Genomic DNA, 13,632 nt, shown 5'->3' on the forward strand with positions numbered 1-13,632 from the left:
CACTTGATTGGATATACAGATTCTGACTGGGGAGGCAATGAGAAAGATGGAAGAAGCACTACTGGAGGATGTTTTAGTTTGGGATCCTCCATGGTCTCCTGGATGAGCAGAAAGAAAGAATCAGTTGCTTTGAGTAGTGTTGAGGCTGAATATATTGCAGCCTATGAAGTAAGCAGAGAAGTTGTCTGGTTGAGGAAGTTGTTGTCCGATTTATTTAAAAGACCAATGGACCCTATAGTGATACATTGTGACAACACCAAGTTGTATCAGGTTGTCTGAAGACCTAGTGTTTCATGGAAATACAAAGCACATAAATAACAAGTATCACTACATTCAAAAGTTGGTGCAAGACGAAGTGTTGCAGCTACATTATATCTCCACTGATGAAAAGGTAGCTAATATTTTGACAAAATCTCTTCCTAACAAGAAGCTTGTGTATTTGAGAGACAAGCTTGGATTGGTTGGTATATCCTCCCTAGTTGAGAGGGAGAGATAGACACATAATTCTTGTCTTCACTTTGGGAAAAATGAAAGGAGGATTCGGTAAGCATTTGGCATTTGATACTCCTCGAGGATGAGGTGGGGTATCCAAGATAAGAGTAGTCGTAGAGGACAAATATTCTTTGAGGACTAGGAATCCAAGATACGTATAGTTCTGGAAGGACATACCCTGTGAAAACCTAGGTGGGGTATGTGCTTTGAGAGACAATGATGATGGTGTCTATAAGCCATTAGTCTCACCAGCATTGTGCTCTAATTTTGTGGAGAAATAGAGTTGTTGGCCAAGACCTTTCTGTGTGACAATGTTGGATGATATGATGCTAAATAGATGGGTTACAAATCTAACTCTTCTTATGAGATCTCTTTAGATTGAGAATGCCCATGTACCATTTATGAATACCTCCCTAGTTAAGAGGGAGTATTGAAAAATGTATAACTAGGTTCGGTCTTCATAAATATGAATTGCACTTTTGAATCTTGTATATTGTAAAATGAAAAAAATATTATTATTGTTATTTTTGAAGCATGGGTTTCATGCTCAAGGTCTTTTATTTTAGAGGTCAAGCACCCATTGAGTGCTTCTAGGGTTTGTCCTAGGTCAAGAAGTCAAAAGAGTCATTGTCATATGTTGAAGACCCCATCGGGCACATTGTAACTTGTAAAAAGAATTATTTTTGTATTTAAAAGTGTCAAAATACCCTCCAAGACCAAGTCGGCCTACCAGCTAAGAAGTCGGCCTAATTTGAGGTATTTCGTCCACCTTGGAAGCCTATATATAGGAGGGAACTCGACCTCCTAGAGACACAATTCATTCTCTCATCAAGCAAGCAAAGGAGAAGAAGAAAGAGGCTAGCGAAGGAAGAAAAAGGACAAAGATCAAGTGCTTGGGTAATTTCTCTCTCTCTCTTCACACATGTGAAGGAAGGAGACTAGGTTTTTTGTTGTTGGGTTAGGGTTTTGTTGCTGCAGGATCGAACTTGGAGAAAGTGCAAAAAGAAGGTTGAAGGAAGCCTCATTAGGTCATCCTCAAGCCCTGGCAGAAGGAGAAAGTCAAGCGAAGGTCTCAAGAAATCTTGCAAGCCTGAAATAAGCTGACACATGTGGAAGCAGTTGTTGCTAGGAGGGCCAAAAATTTCAGACCTACAGTAGAGGGCAAAAATTTGTTGTTGGGGGTCAAAGTGAAAATTCCTAGTCCAAGGAACCCCTACTGCAGCAAAACTGAATTTACTTCTCCTACTTAATTTTAATATACATTATCAATTTATTTTCTGAATACTGAAGCAAATTACTTTTGCAGCCTACACTACTTAAAATTTGATTACATGAAACGGAAAACTGAGCAAAGAACAAGATACATAGGACACATTTAATTTTGGACAAAAATAGTCCCCAGAAAAACCCAACGCAGGAAAACTGATGCAGTAGCACTGAGGGTTTTCTATTATTAAGCAGTAATTCTGAATACAAATGTTGGATGCCCCCCCGGCAATCCAGTGACAGAGAAAATACAATGGCGGAAAACTAGTGAGTTTTACCTCACTTCACCCGGCAGATTCGGGTTGATCCGACAACAAAACTGGCTAACCCTGGCTATCACTATGTTGGCCTTACGTAGGCCCTGCGTCAGCTCTGCATTGTCTCTTCTGCCTCCTGCATCAACCTTCCCAGCTATTCCGGCAGTTCCAGCTGTCTGTGTGAGGGCAACTATTGCTTTTGCGCTGGCCCTTCTGGCTCTGTGTCTGGCCTGCGTGAGCCCAGATTGGCCCAGTGTTAGTCCTCCTAGTTGTTGTGTTGCCTCCACTAGCTTCTCTCCACCTCTCTGTCAGTACTCTCGAACTATCCCTGCCCCTCTACTGCAGAATGATCACTCAATTTGAAATCTCAGCTTCCTAGCCCCAGAAATCGAACTCCAGATCAATTTGTTCTCTCCGTGTGTGTTTCTAAATGAACCCCAAGCCTCCTTATACTTTTCTCGTTGAGACTTCAACAGTCGAGATTAAGTCTCTAATCAACGGCTAAGATTAAAACTTGACTTAGTCCACCTTCTAGATCATTCTCACCCATATTTTAATTAATACCCATTAATATTTTAATTTTCCTAAGTTTAGACTTAGCAATCCCATTAAAAATATTAATTATTTTAATAAAATACAATCCGGGTGGAATTTCACCAAACGGTTTTTGGGTTGTAAGATAATCTTCGGCAAAATCACATAACCAATCTTTTGTCGACGCGTTTCGAACCAACCAGTGTGGTTCATCGTCAGGACAAGTTGAAGAACCAATCCAGCTTAGCGTGATTAAATAGAGCGTGCAGAGACTCCAACAGTTAAAATGCTAACGGCTAATTTGACCTAGTGACCTTGGTCAAACTACTAAAAAAGGCAATTAATATTTCTCGAAAAAGCTAAAATTAGGTAATTAAAGGAGTCCATTTGGTAAATTTAAAATGATTAGGTGTATTATTCTTATTATCCCAAATATTAAGAGACGTACATATTTTAATTAAGATGGTCATTATATCCCATAATATATATTAATTAATCCATATTTAATTATTATTCCAACGTAAAGGTAATCAAACCCTATTATTCTAAGAATTTAGTTATACTAGATAGTTGTGTGATAATTATTTAATGGTCTTTGGTAAGTTAGATCTATATCATATTTATTATTTAAATAGATTGGTCCATTAAATTAATAAGTTATATAAATTAATAAAAGTTTAATAAATAATCTAAATCTTCTTGATAATTAATAGATCTAAACAAATTGTTAAACTATTATTATTCCTAGAGTTTAGTTATATTAGGTAAATATTATAACTAATCTTATGGTAAATCATAATTACCTTTAAACCTAACGGTCAATAATCCATATTATTTATTCCAAGGTAAATATATTATTACTTATAATCTATCCTTTAAACCTAAAGGTTAAATCAATATTTATTATTAAGATTTTTATTCCAAATTTATTAAGGTTAACAATGCCATTATTATTTAGTATTATTATTTATAAGTTAGATCTATATCATATTTATTATTTAAATAGATTGGTCCATTAAATTAATAAGATATATAAATTAATAAAAGTTTATTAAATAATCTAAATCTTCTTGATAATTAATAGATCTAAACAAATTGTTAAACTATTATTCCTAGAGTTTAGTTATATTAGGTAAATATTATAACTCATATTATGGTAAATCATAATTACCTTTAAACCTAACGGTCAATAATCCATATTATTTATTCCAAGGTAAATCTATTATTACTTATAATTTAAGGTTGATATGTTTATGACTCAAACTAATATTATTGGTATCTCATAATATATCCTTTAAACCTAAAGGTTAAATCAATATTTAATAAAAGATTATTTATTCCAAATGTATTAAGGTTAACTATGTCAATATTATTTATTCTTATTATTATTTATAAGGTTTTTGGGTTCTTTAGAACTCGTGTGCCTTAGCCTCTCCACCAATTTTCATGGCTAGAGCACATCCGAAGCTACCAAAAACTAACACTCCCTCTTAGCAAGGAAAGTGCTCTAGCAACAATGTCCAACTGCATGTTGCTCTATTTCTGAAGCATCTCCTATTCGCACTGTTGTTGTTGTAATTGTACTGCTACCCATGACACTGCCACTGCCACTGCTGCATTTGTACTACAGCGCCCTCTCAAATGTTGCATCTGCTATGCTACTAGCATTCCCACTGCTAACAGTGCATTCGTACTGCAACTCAGTTGCTAAGAGAAGCAAGTGAAAACATCCAAAATTACTAAACTTAACTGTGTTCAGCGTAATACCATGAATGTTGGAATCTAACTGCTACTAGCCTCTGACCCTCTGAATCTTCTGCGTTGTTGTTGACTTCTGCACTGTGCCATTTACACTGCTGCCAACCTTGCTCTGCGTTGATCAGCTCCTGGTCTCGGGCTACTACATCTGTCTCTCCAAACAATCCACTGCATCATCTGACACTAAGTCCATCTCGCTACTATTGAATCTTGGGCTCCCGTAGCAAGGAATTGATCCAAGAGGTGGACTCCTCAAGGATCCTACCCACATGTAGTCCTCCCGACTACAGCTCAATATTGCCCCATTTCCCTCCTGGAGATGCGTGGGCACTCATGGCAAACTCATCTTCGTCAATCTTTGTTGGAGCAGCCTTAGGATCATGTTTCTCATCCTTATCCTTTTGCTTCAAAGGACACTGGGATGCAAAGTGGCCCAACTCGCCACATATGAAACATTTCACCTTCAAAATGTCCTTCTTCCACTTTTGCTTCTGCTATCCCTTTGATGCTAGAGTTGCATTCTCCTCTTCCTTCTTTGTCTTCGTGCCACTGCCACTGCCGCCATTGAGGTTGACCTTAACTAGGTCCCTCCTTAATTCTTCATGTTGAAGAACTACCCACATCTCCTCCCATGAAGGTAGTATTTCCCTACCTAATATACTTTGGACGAAGACTTGCCATTCATCTGAGACTCCATTCAAGGTCGTCCTTACCATCGTGGTAAACTGAGGAGTAGACCCCATTCTAGCAAGTTGATCTCTGGTGTCCTAAAAACGTTCAAGATAGGAGTTAACCCCTTCTCCCTTCTGCATCAATGTCCTCTGCAACTTTTGTTCTAAGTACATCTTCCACTGTTCGGAAGAACCTTCATACAGTGAAGACAAAGCTTCCCACATTTCTCACGCTGTATCTTTGCCCTACAAGTATGAGACCACATGATCTCGAACTCCATCGAGTATGAACCTCTTTGCTTTTCCCTGCTCGGACTTGTACTTCTTCCTCTGATCATTGTCTGCGAGAACAACCACAACGCTCTTGACGTAGGCTTTAAGATCGTACTCCTCCTGAACAGCTAAGATTTTGGTCTTAAATATAACATAGTTGGAAGCACCTTCCAACCTGTCCTGATGTCTGAGCCCATGTGATGCCATCTCACGGAACAGTCGAACTGACTCCTCTAGTAACTACTCAGCACTGTTGCCCAGCAAGTGAGAAATTCAAACTTTTGGCGAGAAAAGTTCGATGAGGAGAAAATTCCCCTTTTATGTGTCTTCGCTCTTTTTCGACGAATTTCTTCCCCGGCAGAAACTACGCCCTTCAAGCACTGCGCTGAGGCTCTACATCACTCCCTCTACCTCGCAAGCTCACGATTCGGAAATCGTACCTCTCTGTCGACTCTCTCAGAAAGAGATTTCCTCGGAATCTCTACTTCTCAGCAAGGACTGTCCAATCGCTTCAAGGGGATTCGAATTGCTGCCAAATGCAGCCATTTGCTCAGCACTAAATATGCTCTTCCTGTTTCAAAATCAATGCTCTGATACTTCTCCTACTTGACTTTAATATACATTTTCAAGTTATTTTCTGAATACTAAAGCAAATTACTTTTGCAACCTACACTACTTAAAATTTGATTATATGAACAGAAAAGTGAAGAACAAGATACATAGGACACAGTTATTTTTGGACAAAAATAGTCCCCGAAAAACCCAATGCGAGAAAACCAATGCAGCAGCTCTGAAGGTTTTCTATTATTAAGTAGTAATTGTGAATACAAATGTTGGATGCCCTCCTGGCAACCTAGTGACAAAGAAAATACAATGGCGGAAAACTAAGTGAGTTTTACCTCACTTCACCCGGCAAATTTCGGCTGATCCGGCAGCAAAACTGGCTAACCCCGACTATCACTGCGCTGGCACTACGTAGGCCCTGCGTCAACCTTACAGGCTATGCGTCATCTCTGCATTTTCTCTTCTGCCTCCTGCATTAACCTTCATGGTTGTTCCGGAAATTTCGGCTGTCTACGTAAGGGCAACTACTGCTTCTGCGCTGGCCCTTCTGCCTCTGTGTCAGTTCTGCGTGGGCCCAGTTGGCCCAGCATCAGTCCTCCTAGTTGTTGCGCTACCTCCACTAGCTTCTCTTTGCCTCTCTGTCAGTACTCCCGAACTATCCCTACCCCTCTGTGGTAGAATGATCACTCAGTTCAAAATCTCAACTTCCTAGCCCCAGAAATCGAACTCCAAATCAATTCGTTCTCTCATTGGGTGTTTCTAAATGAACCCCAAACCTCCTTCCTATACTTTTCTCGTTGAGACTTCAACGGCTGAGATTAAGTCTCTAATCAACAGTTAAGATTAAAACTTGACTTGATCCGCCTTCTAGATCATTCTCAACCATATTTTGGTTAATACCCACTAGTATTTTAATTTTCCTAAGTTTAGACTTAGGAACCCCATTAAAAACATTAATTATTTTAATAAAATACAATCCGGGTGGAATTTCACCAAACAGTTTCTGGGTTCTTTAGAAGTCATGTGCCTTAGCCTCTTCACCAATTTTCATGGCTAGAGCACATCCGATGCTACCAAAAACTAACACAAAGTTGTGCTACTAGAAGAGATTTGACTAGGTTTGACTTGGATAAAGGAAGCACATCATCAAGAAGATTGGACTTGGTCTTGGAGAAGTATTGGTCTTGGTCTAGAGGTCTTGGAATTCGTCAATTGAAGAATCTATAAGAAGAGAAGAGATTTGTGGGTTTTCCTCTCAAGTGGAGAGGTTTTGGCCCTAGCTTGCAGTCTATATCCTGTGTTCTTATGTATTGTTGATCTTCTTGTTTTGGTAGTTGTTTGATGATAAGAATAGCATAATAATACAAGAAGAAACTAATAAGTAAGAAAAAGTAAAAAGATATCACAAGCAGTTATCAAGCTAAAGAGAAATCATTCTATTCATTGCCACTAGATTTCTCAACAGGGGCACCCCCCTGACACTAGAAAAGCACTAGTCCAAACCAAAGTGGATAAAGTCAACCTCGAGAATAAATCAGCAAGGGTCCGAAAATTGAAAAATTCATTAAATTTGGGAGGTTTTTGAAAAAATTGGCAAAAAGTCGGCAAAACTTAAAAAGTACAAAAATATTCATTTTTTTTAATTAGCATCTAAATATGAAAATAATGCTAACATATAAGATGTATAAGAAGTATGGTGCTATATCACATATCAACAATGAATCAAGTCCTGAATCCTGGATCCTAACTTAGTCTCAAGAGTCAAAATATCAACAAAAAATATAATAAATGTATATCATGATTCATCATCATGAGTCATCTAAATGTCATAAACTAATCAGTCATTGAGTTCCTCTACCCCTTTTACAGTTATAGGGAATGGGTTTGCCTTTTCCTTTAGAGGAAGAAGTCCCTGCCCCTGGGCCACAAATGGACTATGTCGTCCTCTAGAAGCAAAAATAGGAGGTCGCCTCTATCCTTTGCTGCTGCCCATCCTAGATGGTGTCACCTCCTTCTCGTCCTCCTCCTCCTGCTCCGCCTACTATTCCTGCTCCTTCTCCTCCTCCTCCTCCTCCTCCTCCTCCGTCCCCTACAGCTGCTACCTCCTCCGGCTCCAGTGCCTCCCAATCCACCTCTAACCAATCAACAACCGAGTCCATGATAGGCCTCCAATCTCAACCCTCCATGCAGCAATGGTGTCAATATGGTCCAATGAGATGGGTTCTACGTCAGGGGTTTTCTGAAGTTGTCTCACCCACAATTGGGTAAATCTTTTTCTCTTGGGCAGTGATAAAAACCTCTTCTCTCCACAGTCATGAATCACAAAGGTTAGAGTGCAAAAAGAGTGGAAAAATCAGCCTTTTCCTAAATTATATGCAGCCCGGTACCTCACTCACAACTTTTTGGATAAACTCCCGATTTTATCCCGAGTTTTATGACTAAATCCCAAGTTTTTCATTTTTGAAAAAATTGTGAAAAATTCAGCCGATAAAATCGGCGAGTTGAAAAAATTGCAAGTTCCCAATGTTATCGCAATTTTATTGGGACTTTTTCCACAGAGGTCCAAACAAAAGGATCTAGCAGTGACATGGCTAGATTGCCTATAATTATTAGGCAGGTCAGCTGGTGCAGATTTGTGTGATAACAAACAGCACTGATGTCTTGATGCAGAAACAAAAATTTAAGAATATTACTTGATTGCCAGCTAAGAAACTTCCAGCAGTTTCTTTTCTTGGGCTCATTGGTGGCAGTAACTTTTATTGGTAAGCCACAACACCAATAAACGTATACTTCACTCTCAACAAAGAAGGTTGCAGAGCCACAGGATTGGTTGGGATGAGGGCAAGATTGACTCAAGCAGTGTCCATGTTTAGTTAGGTTTTTTTGCAAGGTAGACCAATGGAAGGTTGCAGACTGGAAATATATATTTTTATTATATGATATAAGATATCCAAGGTAAAGCACCTTTTATTCAACAGAAAGTACAGATATAAGAACATTAAATTCAAATAGCCCTTTCCAGCATAGCAATCTCATCTGAATATAAAATTTAAATTTTTTTTAAGCTTGTGGCTCAAAATAACTTTCACTCCTTATCACTGAATGTGGAAATTATTTTATAAAGCTTCTAGCCTTCTTCCTATATAATTACAAGCAAATTTTGACCCAAAATACTAGTTCTGTTATTCCTTAATAAATTTCAACTATATTCTCATATATTATGAATATCACAGCCCATCATCTTAAACCCTATGATTCTAATATATAGTTTTCTATAGGAAAACATGTTTATCATGTGTGCAAAGCAAGTAGAAAAAGTGATTTTCGTTGAACAGTTGATGCCCACCCTTTTCACTGTTCCTGCGGCGGCTGCCATTAGCTTCTTTCCAACCGCTGTTGATCCAGTGAATGTGATTTTTCGCACCTGAAGAAGTGCTAATTTAATACTTGAAACACTATTCAAGAACACGTACACTAACACAAGAAATTACCATGCATTCGAAAGTTCTACACAAATTAGAGAGAAAATAAAATAGATAAAGGATGATTTCCACTGAGAATTTAAGAAGAAACCTGTGAAGATTCAAGTAGTGTATCTCCAATCTCAGCAGCATTTCCCATCACAATATTCAGGACACCCTGCATAAAATATACTTAACAGATAGTAACAATAGTTCGATGCAGTGTTGCAATTTTACTAGTTAAACCAAAAAATAAAATGTGGCTTTATGAGCTGCACTAATTTAAATATCGATTTTGAATATATTTTTCAGTAAAATTAGCAACATATAACTTTTGCAGAAACAAGAATGGGCAAGAGGATTAAATAAGCTCAACGTCTCGCATGATTGTGGAGAACTCTTAATGCAAAATATAAGCCCTCTCTTCACTATTCACGGGCATACATATTAAACTGTATGTGCTTAATCTCATTATCATGTGATAATTTAATGTTATTAGAATGGTAGTCTGAATAGGATAGGAAATAGTTGACAAGTCACTGACCATAACAACTGTCATGTTTCTGGAGGATGGTTACAAGTACCCCTTCCTCTCAAACTTGTAATCATCAGAACTCGCGAGAAGAAAAACTAATTCTAACACCTAGTTTCAAATATAATTGTCTGAATTGTACTATAAACGCTGTCTTTATAATCAGTGGGTCACCTCCAAAACATACATGCTTGATCATGTCGAGACTTTGAGTATCATCAGGAGGAGGATATAATAGTTAGTTGATTTATGTTGATGTAGATCTGGATGTGGACCATGAGGTAGCAGACCTGCATAGGCATACTATGTTAAGGAGTAAATGTGTTTCAATTTTTCATTGGGCTATGAGCAAAGGTAGATCGAGTGGATATGAGCCAGGCCAACCAAGCACTAGGTCGAGGTGTTTAAACTTTAAGGTATTAATTGACACAATCTTAGTGTTGTCCTACTAACAGTTCAGCATGAACTGTTAATACTCAGAGAATTCCCACTTCCATTTGAGTGAGAAGAAATAAGATCCTCTGTTTTACTATGAAATATTTAGGTTAGAATTTTGAAGACTTTCAAAAAGGGAAAAAAAACTATTTGGGATAACTAAATTCAGAACCCAAGCCTTCTGGACCATAGGACTTATTCAAAAACAAAACACCACAGTAAAGAGTATAATGTTACTGGTGGAACTCCTGCTTGAAGTGCAAGCTCAGCAGCTGCCAATGCTGTCAAAGGAGTCAATTCAGATGGTTTGACCACAACTGTACAACCAGAAGCAAGAGCTGGAGCAACCTGCAACAAACAAACATGAACACAAAGTTCAGTGATGCAGTACATGCATATTTGAAAATTGATGCAAGAGCAAGAAGCCATATTAAAGCAGATGACAGTATTTCATAACAAAAAGGATTTCTAGATGTTACAAAGGTTGAATATCACAAGATGAATTGTAAGTGAAAAAAAAAACAACTGCTTAGTATATTTGTTCTTTTTTAAAAAATAATGAAACCTGTTATGGCCTGCATTGGGCTCCAATGCAAAAACAGAAAACATGTGTTACCCATTTAATAGCAGCTCTATATATCACTAATGAGAGAATCACTACACAAAGATTAATAGCTATAATATACATTAAACAACAGAAAATATAAACTCTAAATAGCAGCCTTAGTAGGCATTAAGAATAGCTGTATTGCGCAGATGACAGCAAGAATACACACGAACTCGCAGCTTTACAGACTGAACTAACAGAAACTAAAATTTGCAGAACATGAATAAAAATAAAGATAACTTAGGACCCTAAGCCCAAGTTAGGAATGGATCCAACCTAATCAATCAATTCTACTGTTCCAGAGGATTGCTAAATGGAACTTGATGAGCCAGAGTTTGGGGTAGCATAATCTGAGGAGATAGGTTCATGGCAGAGGTGACCTGAACCAGCAGATTCTTAAGGGTTGTGACAGAGGAATCCAACTCCAGAGACTTCATCTTCAGAACTAAAAGACTCCATTTCCCATCACAGAATTCCAGTATGTGTTTCCCAGACTCCAGAGCACACTCATTGCAGGCCTGAATTGCTTCCTTGGACTGGCTTTCAATTTAGGCCTTTCATTTCTCAGATGCAATGGCTTCTTTTGCCAGCATCACAGTTCCCTTCTGATTTCACAGACCTCTCCTTTGGAGGCAGAACAACAAGGGAAACAGTACTCCGTTATGTTATGAAGCCTCCCTGAACCTTGCTAACTGGACTTCCAAACCAAGGGCACACAGAGCCAGTAGACCTGGAGAAGAATGAAAAGAGGACAACAATGCCCATTATTTCTAAACCAGTCAACTTTTATTCTGATATCTTGCATGAAAAGAGACAAGATCCTCATAATCCTGTGACTAAGCTCACACGCTGGAATAATCGTACCAGTATTGAGGAAGTAAGCCGAATTCAATTAGGAATGGGTATTGAAGGGATGAGGAGAGTAAATCCCTCCTTGAATGTTCCAGACGGTTCCAATGATGGGCCGTGAGGGGGAGTGAGGGACCTCCCTCCTTTAATATAAGGGTTCATTGAGGGGAAGTCTAAAGTCTCCCCCTTCCTTGAAAACAAAGAATGCTACTTCTTTGACTTTACTCGTTGACCTCATGGAATATAACACAAAGACATACAGCCCACCCCACTATTTCAAAAGAATGTTTTCTTCAGGATGAAGAGCTCCAGTGTTTGTCATGGAATCTGCAAGAGAGTTGAGATCTATTTTGACAAGGAAGTAGCAAACTACCCTAAAGCACAGTAGCCATGGGCTTATCCTATGGGTTATTCTTGCAATTCTTTGACTCAAGGGAGTACCTCATTGTATGAATGTTCTACTTCTGATGACAAACATGGCATCTCCAATGATGGTGGTTGGGCCAGATGAACTAACGCATATTAGTTTAACCACTTGGTGATGATCATCATTCATAGCATGCCCAATGCCCCATGCATATGGGACCTCCTGGATTCTTACAGGATTTATAATGATCCCCCTCGCACCTTCCACCCCTACACACTAAATTTCTCTTTACTGTAGGTTGCACACTCCTGTAATGCAGGATGTACTTTTCTGAAGTGAAGGCCACATTTCTCTATAAATACAGGCAGACGAACCTGAAGTGAAGGCCACATTTCTCTCATAAGTGAAGTGTACTAAAGCATTTATAGCAGACCAGCCTGCATTATTGCATTCAGCTCCCCTACATTAGATCAAGGACCAATCTTGGAAAAAATGCACAACAGTAATATAATTAGGAAACTGTCCTTATTAGTCACACATTTACCTCCATAATTGCAGAGAATTTCCATAATAGCAGTCACTGATTAAATAGCATATCCCTATAAAATATGTGCTGAATGTGGCAGAGAATACTCATATTAAACACAGTTCCCATAATAAGTGCAGCAATTTTACATCTATTCATTACACATTCCTTTCTCAAATATTGCAACTTCAGCCCTAAACTATGTTGAAGGAAAACAGATGTGAATCCACCACATTTTTTGAAAGTTCATGATCCGGATACAGGGAATCAACACACACCAGTGTTGATAATATGGGTATCGGCAAAATATCGGCGAGGGTCCTGAAAACATCTTTTCGGCAATATCGGAGAAAATATCGGAAAAATATCAGAAAATATTGGCAAACATCAAAAATGCATAATATATTCATTCTTTTCAGATTTGTAAACATATAAACCAATAACAACATAAATAAACACATTGGCACATAAATATGAAGAAAGCACTGATATATATGATGTAGTGGATGTAAAGTAAAAATGATACATCAAAAGTGATACCAAATCTTGTTGATCCCTAATAATTGTCCAATCAAGGACTCAAATAAGGAGAACCAATACAAAATAACATCACATATATAAAAGTATCTCATCATCATGAGTTATATGTAGCAAAACAAATAAAACTAGCAGCTACCTATCTAAGATCAGTGCTCTCTTCCCCTTTTACGGGAAAAAATGATGGGTTGTTTTCCAGGCCTGCCCCTAGCAGTAGAAGGCCCTGACCCTACACGTAATGTCAAATAATGACTGCTAGGTATGGAGTTTTGCTCTCCTATATCTGTAGCAGATGGTGTTGACATTGACGCTCCCACAGTCTCCTCCTCCTCCTCCTCCTCCTCATCCTGTTGCTCCTCTGTCGAGTCCATGTTCAGAAATCTAGGGCAGCTAGATTAGGATGATTTCTCTTTTCTTTGATAATTATTTGTGATTTGCTTTACTTCAATTTGATGTACTTGTAGTTAGCTTCTTCTTTACTTGATTATTATAGTGTTCTTATC

The 13,632-nt window shown here is 38.3% G+C and overlaps 1 protein-coding gene across 1 annotated transcript in view; it reads right to left on the reverse strand.

Moving 5' to 3' along the window:
- ALDH5F1 (aldehyde dehydrogenase 5F1) overlaps positions 1 to 13,632 on the reverse strand; it is a 369,083-nt gene that overhangs the window by 213,627 nt on the left and 141,824 nt on the right. Inside the window, exons 8-10 of the mRNA XM_089380687.1 lie at positions 10,481 to 10,591; positions 9,389 to 9,454; positions 9,162 to 9,239 (exon numbers count right to left, since the gene is read on the reverse strand). Of these exons, the coding sequence (XP_089236813.1) occupies positions 9,162 to 9,239; positions 9,389 to 9,454; positions 10,481 to 10,591 (255 nt within the window). The remainder of the gene's footprint in view (positions 1 to 9,161; positions 9,240 to 9,388; positions 9,455 to 10,480; positions 10,592 to 13,632) is intronic.

The sequence above is a fragment of the Pinus tabuliformis genome, chromosome J (assembly GCF_031772625.1).
Source record: "Pinus tabuliformis cultivar Carrire ecotype Pingquan chromosome J, CPIR1, whole genome shotgun sequence".
Classification (NCBI taxonomy): Eukaryota; Viridiplantae; Streptophyta; class Pinopsida; order Pinales; family Pinaceae; genus Pinus; species Pinus tabuliformis.